The sequence below is a fragment of the Hetaerina americana genome, unplaced genomic scaffold (assembly GCF_022747635.1).
Source record: "Hetaerina americana unplaced genomic scaffold, ioHetAmer1.1.p SCAF_8, whole genome shotgun sequence".
In the NCBI taxonomy this organism is placed as follows: Eukaryota; Metazoa; Arthropoda; class Insecta; order Odonata; family Calopterygidae; genus Hetaerina; species Hetaerina americana.
The window spans coordinates 69,461,678-69,477,212 of NW_027287427.1; the positions used below are offsets into that span (position 1 = coordinate 69,461,678).

Consider the following 15,535-nt stretch of genomic DNA (forward strand, 5'->3'; position numbering starts at 1 on the left):
TGGCTCACATCTAGGTTGCTAAATCATGCTGGACATATTCATATTTTTCCAAAACTTATTAATTTTTGGTTCAAAGATTATGCTGGGATGTCACAGACGGCGCTGTTGGAACTTCACATTAAGAGGCTGAGTTCATACGAAAGAAGCAGTGATAGTAAATATTTATGGTTTAATAATCTAATATTGTGTTCAATGGGTAAGAAGGCACGGCTATTTAAAAAATTAAGGCCTTTTTATCAATTGCAAAAAAATTCTTCCATGTATGCCACATATACATACATATAAATATATGTATATACGCGCGCGCGCACGCGCACAAAGACACAAACACACACGCACGTACGCACACAAGAGCACACGAGCACACGCGCATATATATATATATATATATATATATATATATATATATATATATATAATAATGGGACATAGTATATATATATACATAATAATAGAACACAAATAAAATAGACTAAATATATACAATTTAAATGGACACTCACAAGGTAAAATGTTTGACCTTTCGGCCTTCTCCGAGGCCTTCTTCAAGTGAGACGGAAAATATGCTGGAGAGGGGTAAGGGGTATGGGCGGGGATGAGAGGTGTGGTGCAGGGAATGCTGGGAGGGAAATTAAAGATGGCGGTCAAGGGTGGGAATTTTGAAAGATCGGAAAGCTAATATATACGCGGATTTGCGAGTTTTCGCCTCTATATTGGTGGCTGAATTGGGTAGGGATTCTAGATGCTAAGAGCAAAACACTGGTCGAATGAAAGGATGTGGGAATGTGTGAAGGGATAGGAAGAGAAGAGATTGAGGCAGAATTGCAGGAGTACCGGTGATTGTTCATTCGAATGAATAAGGGGGTAATGCATTCGCCTATGTAAAAGGAAGTGCAACGTTTGCATGACAAAAGTTAAACAATGTTTTTTAAGAGGCAATTAGCGAGGGAACGAGGTGAGGGGGCAATGAGGGGATGCAGGGAGAGGGGAGTAGATCTAATATTTGTATAAATATATATATATATATATGTGTGTGTGTGTATATGTATATACATATATATACATACATACATGCATAAATCCATATATTTCTTATAATTTCAAATAAAAACTCAAAAGTATCCTTGGAAGATTATTTGCTGTCACATTCCTACGATTCTTCCGAGCTCAGGGTCCTCCTCTTCGATTGCGTTCTCCTCCCCAGGAAATTCCAACCAATCCTGCTCCCATACCGGGTGACGTATTCCAATTCTCCATAAAATTTACTCTATGGCGGAATATTTCGAATTCCTTGTCCGAAAATTACGTACTGGGGAGACCTAGGGAAATTCGCAGTCGTTCATTATAATGATTAGCCTGAGAGAGTCTTGTCTAATTTATTTTCAAACCAAGAAACACTTAAGGCTTCGAAGGGTTTTAACATATTTTAAATATTTACGTATTATGCGTTTAATTATTCACTTTTATTGTGATTCTGTTTTGAATACGCTAAATAATAATTTGGGGAATGTGCTTACTGATTTTTATCAAATTAATAGACATTCATAGAAACTTCAAATTTTGTCTATACTTATACTGAAAATTTGGAAATCGTTAATATATATTCTCTCCCGGGAATAATTTATTCTTAAATCACTTGATTCTTACACTAGAACATTTTAGATAAAGAAAGAATCTTTCCATTGCAATAAAAATGCTTATTTATAAACACCTAGGTTTACAATTCGTTCTTGCGTGATAAACGTCATTATTATAGGAAGGCCGAGGAGTTTTCATTTACTTGGTCATTGAGTATGAACTTATTTGATGATAGTAGGGACACGCAGAATATTATAGAAGGAAAAAAATACTGGATTCAATAATGAAAAGAAGAATGACATGGAATGGGTACACCTTGAGATGTATCAGATTTCAGATGAATGTAAAATGGAGGAATCCCCTTCTTGAATGAAAATGGACAAATGCCCATGTAGGAGTATGCCCAATAAAGATGAATGATAGACGAAAGAGCTATTTGGGAGTACAATGGAATTAAAACAGATTAGGGAATAGGGAGGGGTTGGTAGTCAATCAATACTTGATCAAGACCTTGAAGAAATTTTTATTGCCTTTGCTTGGAGCGTCCTGAGACTTATGCAAAAAGAAAAATAAATATTCATCATATTGGGAGAAGAGAAGAAGCTGTGAGGTAAAGTCCAAAGAAGGTAGAAAAAGTTGGTGGAGAACATAGTGAGAGCTTATGGGATCTTGACAATCGTAATAGAAGAGAGAATTGTTGGCATGCATAATAGAAGAAAGTGGAGAGGCCTATTCAAGTGCCATGCAGACAAGTAGAAGTCCAAAAGAAATGGAGATGGAAGTAATGAGGGAAAAATAAGTAGTAGCATGATGCCTAGAAGATAAAAGTTAATGAAGTCCAAAACCTACTTCTAGACAGGTAGCTTACCCTTGATTCATTTGAATAAAACCTGCAGTCACATTCTGACATTGTAGGGAATCAAATGCATTACGTCTAATTGGTTATAATTTTTAGCCCAAGAATGAGGGGACAAAAAATTTAATGGAATTCTATTGAATCAATTGCAAAATGTTATGAATTAATATTGGCGTATACTTCCTACATAGCTAGTTTTTCGAAGTTCTGCTAACTATGATTATAATTGCATCAATACTACCATTCTCTTACATATTTTTGTATATACCCACATATAATACATACATATATAGAGAGGGAGATGGATAGATATTATTTAGGTGTAAGATTGATGGATTTTACTGTTCGTCGTAATTATCTCAAAGGGATACCATCTGATGATGTGACCTGATGATTTAGTCAAATTGTACTCCATCACATTTTATTTTTGGTATAACTGATTATCAAATCATGTTTTCATGAACCACGAGGAAAATGTGAACCCGAAAAATTACCGAACTGGGGTGAAAATGAGGGTATCATATTCACTCGGATTGAAACCCCAAACCCCTAGGCCATTTTTCCAACTCTAACCAAACTTGCGGTTATGTATTTAGTGTAAAATTTTCAAACGTTAGCAATAAGTCCTAGATTTAAAAGTTACAGGTTATTACTAGTAGTCTAGGGTGCGATTGTGACATGAATATATATATATATATACATATATATATATATATATATATATATATATATATATATATATATATATATATATATATAGTATATATATATATATATATATATATAATATCTTCGAAATGGAACGCTCTTCGGCGACGCACAAATATGTAAAAACAGATTTAGATTTTTAGAATATAGAAACACAAAGAAAGGACACTCACAATTTGTTATTTGACGTTTCGACAGCACGGCTGTCGTCTTCAGAATGGCGTTCTCGGGGAAGAGCGGAGAGGATGTGCGGGGGAGAGGTGGGGGAGGGAGAGGTAAAGGGACCAATAGGAAATGAACAAGGGGGGGGATATGTAGGCAGCCAATTGATGCATTCAGTAGGCTTGGTTCAGCCCGGGCGGTTTGAATGATTGGGCCACCCAGATATGTGCCATCTCGCGGGTTCTCACCTCTATTATTGTCGCAGATTTGGGAAGGATTTCAATCACCGAAACGGAGAAGCAGTCGTCAAAAGATTGATTGTGGGAAGCGGTGTGAGTAGGGATGGGATAATTAAGAAAAGTGGGAGATTTGGTGGAATATCGGTGGTTATTCATGCGGAGGGAAAGTGCGGTCGTGCATTCGCCTACGTAAAAGGCAGGGCAGAAGTTACAGGAGAGGCGATATATAATATTTTTTGAGGTACAGGTGGCGAGTGGTTGGGAGTTGGTACTGAGTGAGGGGGAGGGTCTTAAAAGATGACAGCATTTGCAGCGTGGGCGGTTGCATGGTGCGGATAGGGGCGGGGGAGAGACGGGGGTGCTTGAAGTTGGATTTGTGGACTTGAAGATGTCTCGCAAGTTCGACGGGCGTTCAAACGAAACAGAGGGACAGTGTGGGAATAAAAGTGATGTGGACTGAGTGTTATTGATAATTGGGAAGAGGTCACGGATTAGATGTTTAATTTTGTGTGTTCCGGGGAAGAAAGTGGTGATATATATATATATATATATATATATATATATATATATATATATATATATATAACATAGACACATACATGAACACAACTAAACAAGGAAAGCTGGTCCTATGTCCGAAAAGATCAAAAGACCATCTTCAAGAGTTAAGAAAACACCGAAAGAAATGAGAAAAGAGAAATAAAAAAGAATTAAATGAGGAAAAAACTGCTCTGCATGATTAGACTGCTAGCCCATACCTCTATCGGCGATAGATGATAATGTTCTATTTCTTAATGTACTTTCATAATCAAAATTTCGCTGAACTTGTACACTTCTCACTAAAAGCTCTCAGGATAGCATGTAGTTTAAAGATTAATGTGGCACTTGAAAATATTTTTTACACAGACCCCTGGAAACAAAATGTAATCCTCGAGGGATTGGGCATGAGAGTCTTGGGGATTCTGCCGTATTTGGACAGTTACTTCCTCCAATTCTCCTCCTCCCTCGAAACTTCCCATCCACTAACTCTTCTCGTAGCGGTGAAATACGCCCGTGGAAAGCGGCGAACTGGGAGTCATTTTCCTCCAGACTGCTCGGTGTGGCGTCCCCTCCCTGAGTCGGGAGGGAAATTATTTAATATCTCGCCCGACTTTCTCCGGTGAGATAGATACTCAAAGAAGGGAGTGAAGCGATGTGTCATTGTACTCGCCACCGCTTAACGAGTGCTTCTTAGAGGGGGAAGCGTGACAGGGCACGCGGTGTCCCGTCGAGCAGTAAGTTAAAATTTACTGCCTCCCGCCATTTGAGTTATCCCTTCTTGCCTTGAGAAGTGCGCGTTCCTTCGTGGAGAATTCCTAAGACTGTTTCCTGGCTCTAATGCTTAATCCTTTCGCGAGTCGTTTCTGCTTTCCTTCGTATCGTTTTAAAAATTAAAGAACATTACCCGTGAGAGTTAGATGGTAATAGATAATTTTAATGGAATGGTAAATGACGAATTCGATATTTAGCATTCGGTGAATCTACAAGTTCATCAAAACAAAGTGATTCCTCATCGTCTCCATAGTATTTTTATTGAAATACATCACAAATTTGCAACATGTGAAACGAATGACGATATTTACTGTTTGATTATTTTTTCATGCTTATTATAGCGATGCAAATGTTCATAGAAGTAAGTGATCGATTATATTTTAACTGATTAATTATTTCCCTTTAGGTGGAATTCTATTGATTTAAAAGCTCTCTTACCTGTCGGACATACGACTCTAGTGGAATTCCGCTGTACTTTATCCCTATAGTTGGTTACTTTTGGCTGCGGTAAAACTTTAAGGAATGTCAAGGATGCTTTTTGTCTTTTCTGCAGTTACGTCGGCTGATTAATATATATTTGAATAATTAATTCTACAATTCAAAGGAGAATGTTAGGATGAAATACATTTTTCCCTCGTGTAGAAAATACAATTTATTCATGCAAATGGTAGACAGATATGTCTCTCCATTAAAAATAGAATGATAATCTCCTTGCTACATTATGCGAAATAATTTTCTCTCTTTTATTTCATTTAAGGCCTTATTATTTTGTTTTATATTGATTGGGCAAAATTATTATTGTGTTGAAGGCGTATTATAAATATTCAATTCCTCTTGATATATCCTTATCCTAAAATAATGCTTCTTTAAAGGGAATTGACCTAAGTCTTATTAATCTGAACAACTTCTGTGGTTGATTCGAAATTATGAAATCGAATTTTAGATAATTACTCCTCTATTTATTATGCTCCGATTTTCAAAATCAAACTGGACAACTCGCTCGGAATATGGACAAAATGGGTATGATGATCAATACTTGAGTGCATATCTTCCATGTGTAAAACAGGAAATGATTTTATATAGTTATTTGCAGTTTAATTGATGAAGTAAAATAGCAAAAAATTAAATCATAATTGCTTTTATATCATTTTAGAAAATGTGAACATAGTTTTGGTTTTCCTTTTTTTTCCTTTTCATAAATACGAAGAAAATATCTGCGTGACTTACTTACTTACTTGAGTCTTATACCATGCCTCTGTTTTTTAAATATGTGCATTTAATTATAAATGGCCAAACATTTATTTATGAACTGAAATTAGGTATATACTCGTAGTCTTGGTATAGGCTTATCTTTTAGGGTCGCTGAGGGTACGGAGTATCTGTTTTTATTGGTGTATAACATACGTTTTACCAGAAATAGAGATAATTTCCTTAGGAGGAAAACAAAGGTTTAGTCTAATCTACAACTTGGTATAAGACTACTGTTACATATACAGGTATACCTCAAGGTATTCACCGGAAGAATAAATGGTTACCTTGACTAAACCGGAATATTACTGAAAATATTGACGAAACTAAGAATTAAGCATTTTTGACAACTTGAGAGTAAAATCCAGGGCTTTTATCTCAGAATCAACCCAAGCTCAAATAAAAATTTTGGGCAGAGAAAACATCTCAAGGTGGTTATGTTAGGGGCGGTCCCTTGAACACTGCCCCGCGCGTAACTACTTGTTGGGGGAGCCCCCAACCCCAAGCCAAGTTTGTTGGCAGGTGTGACGGTGGTCGTTAGCATATTTTAAACATCACCGAAATTTGTAGATACGTTAAAAGTTTTCTCAAAGAAAACTCTTTATCTTTAAGAAAGGAGGGATAAATTATGGCAACACTTCATTTTTTTCGTACAGAATACCAGGTGATTCATCAGAACAGTTGCAACCTTATATAATTCATCCCGAGCGTGATTAGTCGGTTAGTTCTAAATTTATGAGGGTTAATGTGCCATGACAATCGGAGCGAATGCTGTATGAGTGAGACCCCCGAATAGTGCATTAGTTGGTAATGACAATGGATTGACTTTGTTTCATTAGCTCCTCGGTACGGTAGGACTCTACTGCATTCACAGAGTATGCTTATTTCTCACAGCATAAATATTTCTTTTAAATAAACTAATGAATATTTATTTTTCACTCTCTAAGAATAACATACAATATGTTAGTACAAATAGCTGAGTCCTATGAGTTTTAGGGAGCTATGAAGGAACTTTTGAGGGAAAATATGATAATTAAATGAGGGCAGTGACAGGGAAAAATACAAATGAAGATATACGTACAAATAAATATGAAAATACAAGAAAACAAATAAAAATTGTTCATAAAACTTGTAAAACTAATTATTGAATGAATAAAATGCAAATGGTCAAAATTTGTTACAAATAATGCTATTATTTTCCTAAAAAAAATATCAAATTAAGAAAAAAAAGGTGTTTAGATTCACTTGGAATTTCACTTGGAAGAAAAAATTAAGATTCACTTGGATGCCTTTTTTTTAGAAGCTTTTAAATTATCATACAATTTAGAGCCAGGATAAATTAAACAAAATTATCACATATACAAAGTGATCTAATTTCATAGTTATCTAGTTATAGTTATAACTATGCTCCTTACGGGAATAAAACCAGTATAATTAAAATACCATGGTACTACATAGTTTTCCATATGGGGATCGAGATGGTGCGGGGGCTAACGTACTGGCTTTCCACCCAGAGGGCGCGGGTTCAAATCCCGGCGGTGTTGAATATTTTTCAGAGGTATCTCGATCCCTACCTGAGGTGCTTTGTGGAGGGCACTTTGGGTGAGTACGCCGTCCGTCGGATGGGACGTTAAACTGCGGACCCCTTGGCGCCTTTCGTAAAGAGTAGGCTAATGCCGACGCCGGGTTTCTCTCCACCCTTCATCCTTTCCTGTCCATCCCCTATGGCGCAAATGACCTCAGCTGTCGGTCGCCTCCCGTAAAAACTACTACTACTACTACTAGTTTTCCATATCTTGTCTAGGCACAGATGGCATAGATTTATTTCATAATTTGAATGCATGTCATTTTCAATATTGATAATACTTAATTTTATTAAGTAGAAAATCTACCATCTTATATGCCAGTTATCTTTCTAAAACAGTATATCTCGATTAAAATTCAAATATACGATATTGAATCATCTTAGGAATTATTGATTAGCCGTTAATTGTTATACCCCAGACAATGAATGATAACTTATAAGGTTTTCTGCGATTAATAACAAATACATTAATATTTATTTTTTATTTGATACCACCTCGAAGGTGTTACGACCAAAGAAGGCGTCCACTTTAATCTGAATTGAAAAAATATTAATATTTTCATATAATATTATTTGTATTGATTTGCCTTGCGTCGCTCTGAAATCTCTCATAATGGACTCTTTTTGTGGGAAAGAAATAGTTAAAAATGAAATCTTTTCTTGCTGGTTGGATAATGTATATTTTGTCCGAACAATTTGCGCATGACCGATTAGTACGTGTTTATCTTTTAACGATGCTCATGATGTTCCACGATATTTCCTGGCTTGGAATAGCAAACACAAATTTTAGTCCGAGGCACTCGGAGGAGTTGAAATATTATCGACATTGATCATCAAATTATTTTGTATTTTTTTAAAACATAATTATAACTTTGATTTTTAAAGTCCTTTTTGCTTTCGAACAAAATATATATTTTTTGTTTCTCATATATTGCCCGATTCGTTGAATTCGGGAGTTATTCTGAAATATTATTCATTCCAAAAATTTTGGCATATATCTTTGCAGTAGTAAAACACTTTTGAAAAATCCTTCTTTTTCAATGTAATCCCCTTGTACTTTTGTACAAAATGTTTCTTTCCTACACTTTTATTCCCTGCAAACAAGTTTTTGTTGTTTTTATTAAATTGAGGGACTGAAAATCGCGAATGAACTTTGCGAGAAGCAGTACGCTGTATAACAGGATTCTTATTCTACTGTTGAGAGTTTCCTTCAGTATAAATGTAGTCTCTCCGAAATGAAACCATTATTCCGTCTGGAGAGAAGTGCTCCACGCCAGCGTTTGTTGTGTGTATGTATAATTCATATCTTAAAAGAGGACAGATAGCAGAATGGAAGGAGGGTAGAGATTTAGAAAGCGTGGCGCATTGCGAAAGAGACCAAAATCTTGCACGATAAACGCGTATGATTCCAATAAAATAAATCGCATTCCTGATCCAGCTCATGGTTGGTTGAAATCGGTTCACAGTCGAAAAGTTGCGAGTCGAGCGGCATTTGAGAATACGCAGTCATAAAGTACGCCATATTCAAATGAATATTTCCCCTCACATACCTCTTTTGCTCACGTTGTGCAATCTTGAGCCATCTGAACCAAACACGCGTTACCTGATTTTTAACGACCATCCATGAAGAATCAGGCGTCCATTTAGTAACGGAATTCGAAAACCTCTAAAGAGGGGAGGAGTATTAACAGAAAAATAAATTATAATCCTTTATCACCAAATATAGAGTTCATCCATTACTTCACTGATAACAGTCATTAAAAGGCAGCAACAGAACATACTGAATTTAATCCTTTATGAGAGGAACAAAAAGTGTAAAAAGTACTGTTTATTTTTAAATTTATTAGCGCCAAAATTATCTCGAAAAGGGTGACATGACCCAAATGTCTCCTCCCCTTACGTCCACAACTATGTTCATCAAATGGAATAGTGTTTTAGGGACTATTAAATTACGTTTTACACCGTTACGGGGCGGACTGATGGTCGGCTGTATTATACTGCCCACAACACGTAGAGCCATCTATCGTCACGTTTACAAGGACTGCCTTGTGTATGTCACAACGATTGTATGAGCAGACACCACTGCAGGAGTCGGCGCCCATCGCAGGTTACCGCGCCTCTGCGATCGGTCTCCTCCGCTGCGTCAAATGTTGAGGAACGGCAAAGGAAAAGTCGAGCTCTCCACGCATCGATTCCATACGATGCCGAGATCCGGAAACAGAAAGCACACAACTCACCCTGGTCTGCATGTGACTTGTCTTGTCCGGCAGGAGCAAGACCCGGACGTACGTGTCCGACGCCGGGCTCACCCCATCCGTGCCCCGGAGGTCCTTAGCTTCGAGGACGCTGACGATGAGGTCGCCCCCAGATTCCCCGCCCCCCGTTCCGCCGCCGCCCGCGCTCGAGATGGTCCCCGCACTCCCGCCCCCGCCGACGCCGCCGTAGCAGATCCCCCTGCGGAGGAGACAAAAAGGGGAGGGCAAGGGATCAGACACGCGAAGGCCAATTGACGTCAGGGGAAGGATGCACAGAACGGTTTCGCAAAGGCCACGGCCCCGAAGTTGGCGGGTCTCCCGGCAGAGGTCCCAGGAAGAGGTGGGAGGAGTAGAGGGAAACCATCGCGTAGCACTTTTTGCCATTTTGGATTTATCGTCCATGAAATGTGTTTTATGGCCTTAATCATTTGCAGTATTTCACAAGGAGGGACTTGCGGAGCGATCTTTTGGAAAGTTAGAGAAAATTTCGATTTTCTCAACGACCATTATTTACTATTTATTTATTAGCTATCCAATATTGAATATTTATTGCATCTTTACAAAAAATTGTCAACTTTATCAACTACTATGATGCGTTGAGTATTTATCAATGATATTGGAATTTATCATCATTGTTATTAAGTATATACATTTCCATTCGCGTATGAACCCATATAAGTCCAAAAACATTTGAAAATGGATGCAAGAATGATGGTATCATGAATAGAGAATAGGGATAAATTTGTATAAGAAAATAAACAAGGTCTCTCCAAAAGTAGTAGAACTCAGGCGATTCAAAAAATCATTCCAGAATTGATAAATTCACTCAAAAGCCTTTAAAGTAGCAACCTTAAGCGTCCGCACACCGCTGTCAGCTGATTTCAACGCCTCGTACGCCTTCTGGAAGTTGGCGCCCTGAATGCTGCTGAGTTCCATCGTCACGGCCTGTTGTAACGCTCCCATCGAGTTGTAATGACGTCCTTTCAGCACAGATTTGAGGCGGTGGAAGAGGGAGAAGTCTGGTGGAGCATTGTCTAAAAAATATGGCTCCTCACTGTTGAAAAGCTCTTGGCAGATCCGCGTGCGAGTTTTCTTTTGTTCGTCCGAGAGCACTCACGGCACCAACTTCGCACGCACCTTTCTCATGTCCATACTTCCGTTCACAAGTCGATGGACATTACTTTTTGGGATGTGAAGTTCATCTAAAACCATGTAAACAATTCATCTGCCATCCCTGTCCAACAAAGCCTCCACTCTTGCAAGGTTTTGTCATTTTTGAGGTCCAAGGACATCCTGAACGTTCGGCGTCTTCAAACATCTTCTCTACTCTCTCCAAATTGTACCTCTCAAAAAACCCGATATACTCAAAGCGTTATCATTATAAGCTGTCTTGAGCATGACATGAGTCTCATTCCCGGTTTTTCCCAGTTTTACGCAAAATTTTCGGGCGTATCGTTGTTCCATTAAACCGGTTATGATGAAGCTTAGGGAGGTCACGTTATTGAGGTTACTCAAACGAACGATTGACCCTCCGTAAAGGCTGAGAGCCAACTGCCACCGGCCATTAGCCTTTTCTGAGACTTCTCTCTATCGAACCCAGCCAAAGAAACCACCGCCCGTCATGTAATAATTATATAATCAACCACAGTTTTGAACCCGAAGGTTGGGGTTGATAGGTGAGAGTAGAGCTCACCTACTACTAAGCCCGGCGGTTTGTGAAATTAACACAACAGGCGAGGGTCAGTTCCTTTCTCTGTGACGGTTATAATTTACCAGAAAACATTACCTGAAAGATTAGCTGGGGTAAAGCTGAGGGTAATCAGACGGGTGAATCGAATCCGGGTCCTCCGGTCAGTAGTCTAACACTCTACCCTCTAGCTATCATTTTCCTGCAATAATTGGACATTTTTGAAAAATTAACTATTTATACAGAAATACTGGACCGAAATAAATGATATAAAGAAAATAAGTCAGTTCGTCATTTCTCAGGGAAGTTGAGTTCGGAAATGTTTACCCCGTCACAAGAAGTTTAGGAATTACTGTACTTTTATCGCAGCATCTTCGTACTAAATTATGATATCCATTATTGAAATAGAAAGAAAGACTCGTACTTTTCCACAGATTTTATTATACGGCACGACGCGTTTCACCGACTTGCGGCATCATCAGGTACAAATTTGCAAAACAGACAGAGCAAGCATATATACCCTCAGGACAGAGTGGGGGCGGGGAGGGTTGGAAGGATTTGAGGGGGGTGGGGGCTCGCAGGTGCGTTGATGGATTGTTTTGACCATTTCCAGGCTAATTTCTCGGAGAGGAGTGGGGAGGGGTATGGGAATAATTGCTCATTACAAAGTGTCGTGTTGGGGTTCACCAAGTGCCTTCTAATCTATAATTGCTCGAGAGCGTCCATTTTTAATCCTTTTGGGAGTGTGTGTAATATCTCTGGGACAAAGTCACTGCTGTGGTTGAATTCTAGTAAATGCTTGGCGAAGAGAGAGTTGTTATTCTGATTTTTGTGACACCTAGCGTGTTCCTTGACTCGTAACTTGATATTCCTGCCGGTCTGACCGACATAAACGCTGTTGCAATCCTCGCATTTCAGTTTATAAATGCCTGATTTGAGAAGGCTATCCTGGGTGTCTTTTCCATTGGCTAGAAGTTTGGAGAGGGTTATGGGTGGGTGGAAGGCTGCTTTGAGTGAGGTGGGTAGGCATTTGGAAATCCTATATGAAAGATCTCCCAGAAACGGGATCGAGCACCACTTAAAATCTTTAGATACTGCGGGCTGAGATACGAAAATGCTTTTTATGGCCATTGCTTTTTGTTTTTTCCGTAGTAATGTGTCAACTAGTTTGGGGTTGAAACCATTGTTGGTAGCTATATTAGTGATGTTCACGAGTTCAAGTTTGAAGTTTTTGGGGGAAAGGGGGATGTGTAGGAGACGGTGGATCATGGAGTGGAGGGCTGCGTGTTTCTGAGAAAAGTGGTGTGCGGAATCATTAGAAATTATATGGTCTGTATATGTGGGTTTCCTATAAATTGCAAATTCGTGTCTATTATCCCTAATTGTGATTGTCAAGTCGAGGAAGTTGATGGTGCCGTTGACGTCTTTTTCCATGGAGAAGGAGATATTCCGATGAAGAGTGTTTAGGAAATTAAGGAAGGAGTCTAACTGTCGGTTGGTTCCGGTCCATAGGCATAGTATATCGTCCACGTAACGAAACCAATAGCCCACGTTTTTGTTATGCTGATTGTCAGCATTAAAAAGATGTTCTTCTACAGAATTGAGGAAGACTTCGGCTAGGAAGGGGGACGCTCTCGAGCAATTAGAGATTAGAAGGCACTTGGTGAACCCCAACACGACACTTTGTAATGAGCAATTATTCCCATACCCCTCCCCACTCCTCTCCGAGAAATTAGCCTGGAAATGGTCAAAACAATCCATCAACGCACCTGCGAGCCCCCACCCCCCTCAAATCCTTCCAACCCTCCCCGCCCCCACTCTGTCCTGAGGGTATATATGCTTGCTCTGTCTGTTTTGCAAATTTGTACCTGATGATGCCGCAAGTCGGTGAAACGCGTCGTGCCGTATAATAAAATCTGTGGAAAAGTACGAGTCTTTCTTTCTATTTCAATAATGGATATCAATTACTTCCACGAAGTGAAGCCTGAAACAATAGAATAAATTATGATACTTCGTTGTGGCAAGGTTAATTAGCAATCACTTACCATAATAGTAATATCGCTAATAATTTTCAAACTATTGTGAGCTAAATTTCATCTGAAAAACTTTGTTTGCTTTAATTTTCTTGTATCAAATTTTCTCTCTTCTTTTGGCTTGAAGGAAGAATTTCAATTTTAGACCCAACTCACGGCATAACGAAAATGATAGATGATATATGTTCATTTTAAAAAAGTAATTTAATTTTGTGAATTGAATGGTTTAGGGCCCCAAATCCCTCACTAGGATACTATTTGGTGATATTGAGGTAGAGATTATTTCCATGAATCGGGTGTATACTCCTTACGATTAAGGCATTTGATGAAGGGTAGGGCACGTGTATGCTTCGATGACAGAACTTGTCTTTTGGCTTGAAAAATTAGATGATTCTGTATCTATCGTTGGCATTAGATTTTGCTTCGGCACAGTAACTCCTCCATTCAGTTTTTCAATACGAAAGATTTCGCTCGAAATTCTCCTTCCGTTGCTATTCACAGGATTGCTAAATCTAATGAAAAACGTTCAAGTAATGTTGACTTTCCATAACGAAAAGTTAACATTTTTTGTATTATAATACCCTCAATTCACATGAGTTGAGAATTAAACACAGCGAATTAGGAAATTGATGTCGAAAATCTAGCATTTTTATAATGACCACCAGTCTATGCTTTTAACATATATAATGGATATCATGAATTAAAATAAATTCACAATTTTTTTACCTGAAAAATAAATTTTTTATTGGATAAAGTGAGTGGGTGAGCGAGAGGGAGGAATAATAGGTTTTTTTAGACAGCATAAAGGTTGGTATAAGTTAAGAATAATTGGAGAAAAAATACTGTAGGGATTTAGAACTAATGTAGGAAATAATGTCGGAATGTAGGACTAATTTAGAAAATAATCTAGGAAATAATGAAGGAATGTAGTACTAATGTAGGAAATAATGTAGTGACAGGGGCAGTACTTGTGATACGAAGAGGAAAATAGCCGTTATGGAGCGCCTAAAACCTACCATTAATTGGAAGAATCCCGAATAAATTCTTATTTATAATTTATGAATTTCAATGATTTCATATATTTGCATGTAAAATGGTATTTTATAAATTAAACTCTATTTTTTACTCTTGTACAAATAATGTTACAAATAATACGATGTGTCTGAGAGATACTGGGAACATATCACAAAATAAGTGCAATTGATTTGATAATCTTAGAAAATATTGACTAGAAATAAAATAATCATAATGATTGAATATTATGGGCAACTCAAAACTAAATATAGTATCACCTTACGTTCGAGATAAAAAATAGACCGTGACATGTATTCATGAATGATACATAAAGTACGTATTTTTCCCACAGTCTTACTCGAAATAGGGACCCTTCTGCTCAACTTCACATTATTCTTTCATTTTTTGCCATTAACCTAATATTTGAAAACAATGATTCATAATGTCCATTTAATTAAACATTAATCAAATGAGAAAATAAGGAATCATATCTAAGACCGATTTTCGACCATTAAAAATTTAATAAGAAAAAACTATAGGACAAAGACATTCGCTCCCAATCAGTTTCATATGCTTAAAATTTTATACGATGCTCCCTGAAAACCTACCAGCCAATAAAATAGTAGCGATTCCTCAATTTTCGGGAGAATATTTCTGCTGCCTTGTGTGATGCCTTTTGAAAATTAATTTCATTTTTAAGAGCCTGTCTCTTACTTTATGATGGATTCTGAGAGCATTATACGATAAGTCAGCAATTAGATTATTTTGGTCCCTTTATTGCAATTTTTTTATAGCATGCACCAAGTCATTTAGAAAACACTACTTATTTAGGTAAAAGGAAATTTTCTGATTTTAATTT

At 37.8% G+C, this 15,535-nt stretch overlaps 1 protein-coding gene across 1 annotated transcript in view; it reads right to left on the reverse strand.

Annotated features, from left to right (window-relative positions):
* The window catches only part of LOC139697914 (synaptotagmin-12-like), a 222,163-nt gene that overhangs the window by 165,685 nt on the left and 40,943 nt on the right, over positions 1–15,535 (reverse strand). Inside the window, exon 5 of the mRNA XM_071596774.1 lies at positions 9,925–10,049. Within this exon, the coding sequence (XP_071452875.1) occupies positions 9,925–10,049 (125 nt within the window). The remainder of the gene's footprint in view (positions 1–9,924; positions 10,050–15,535) is intronic.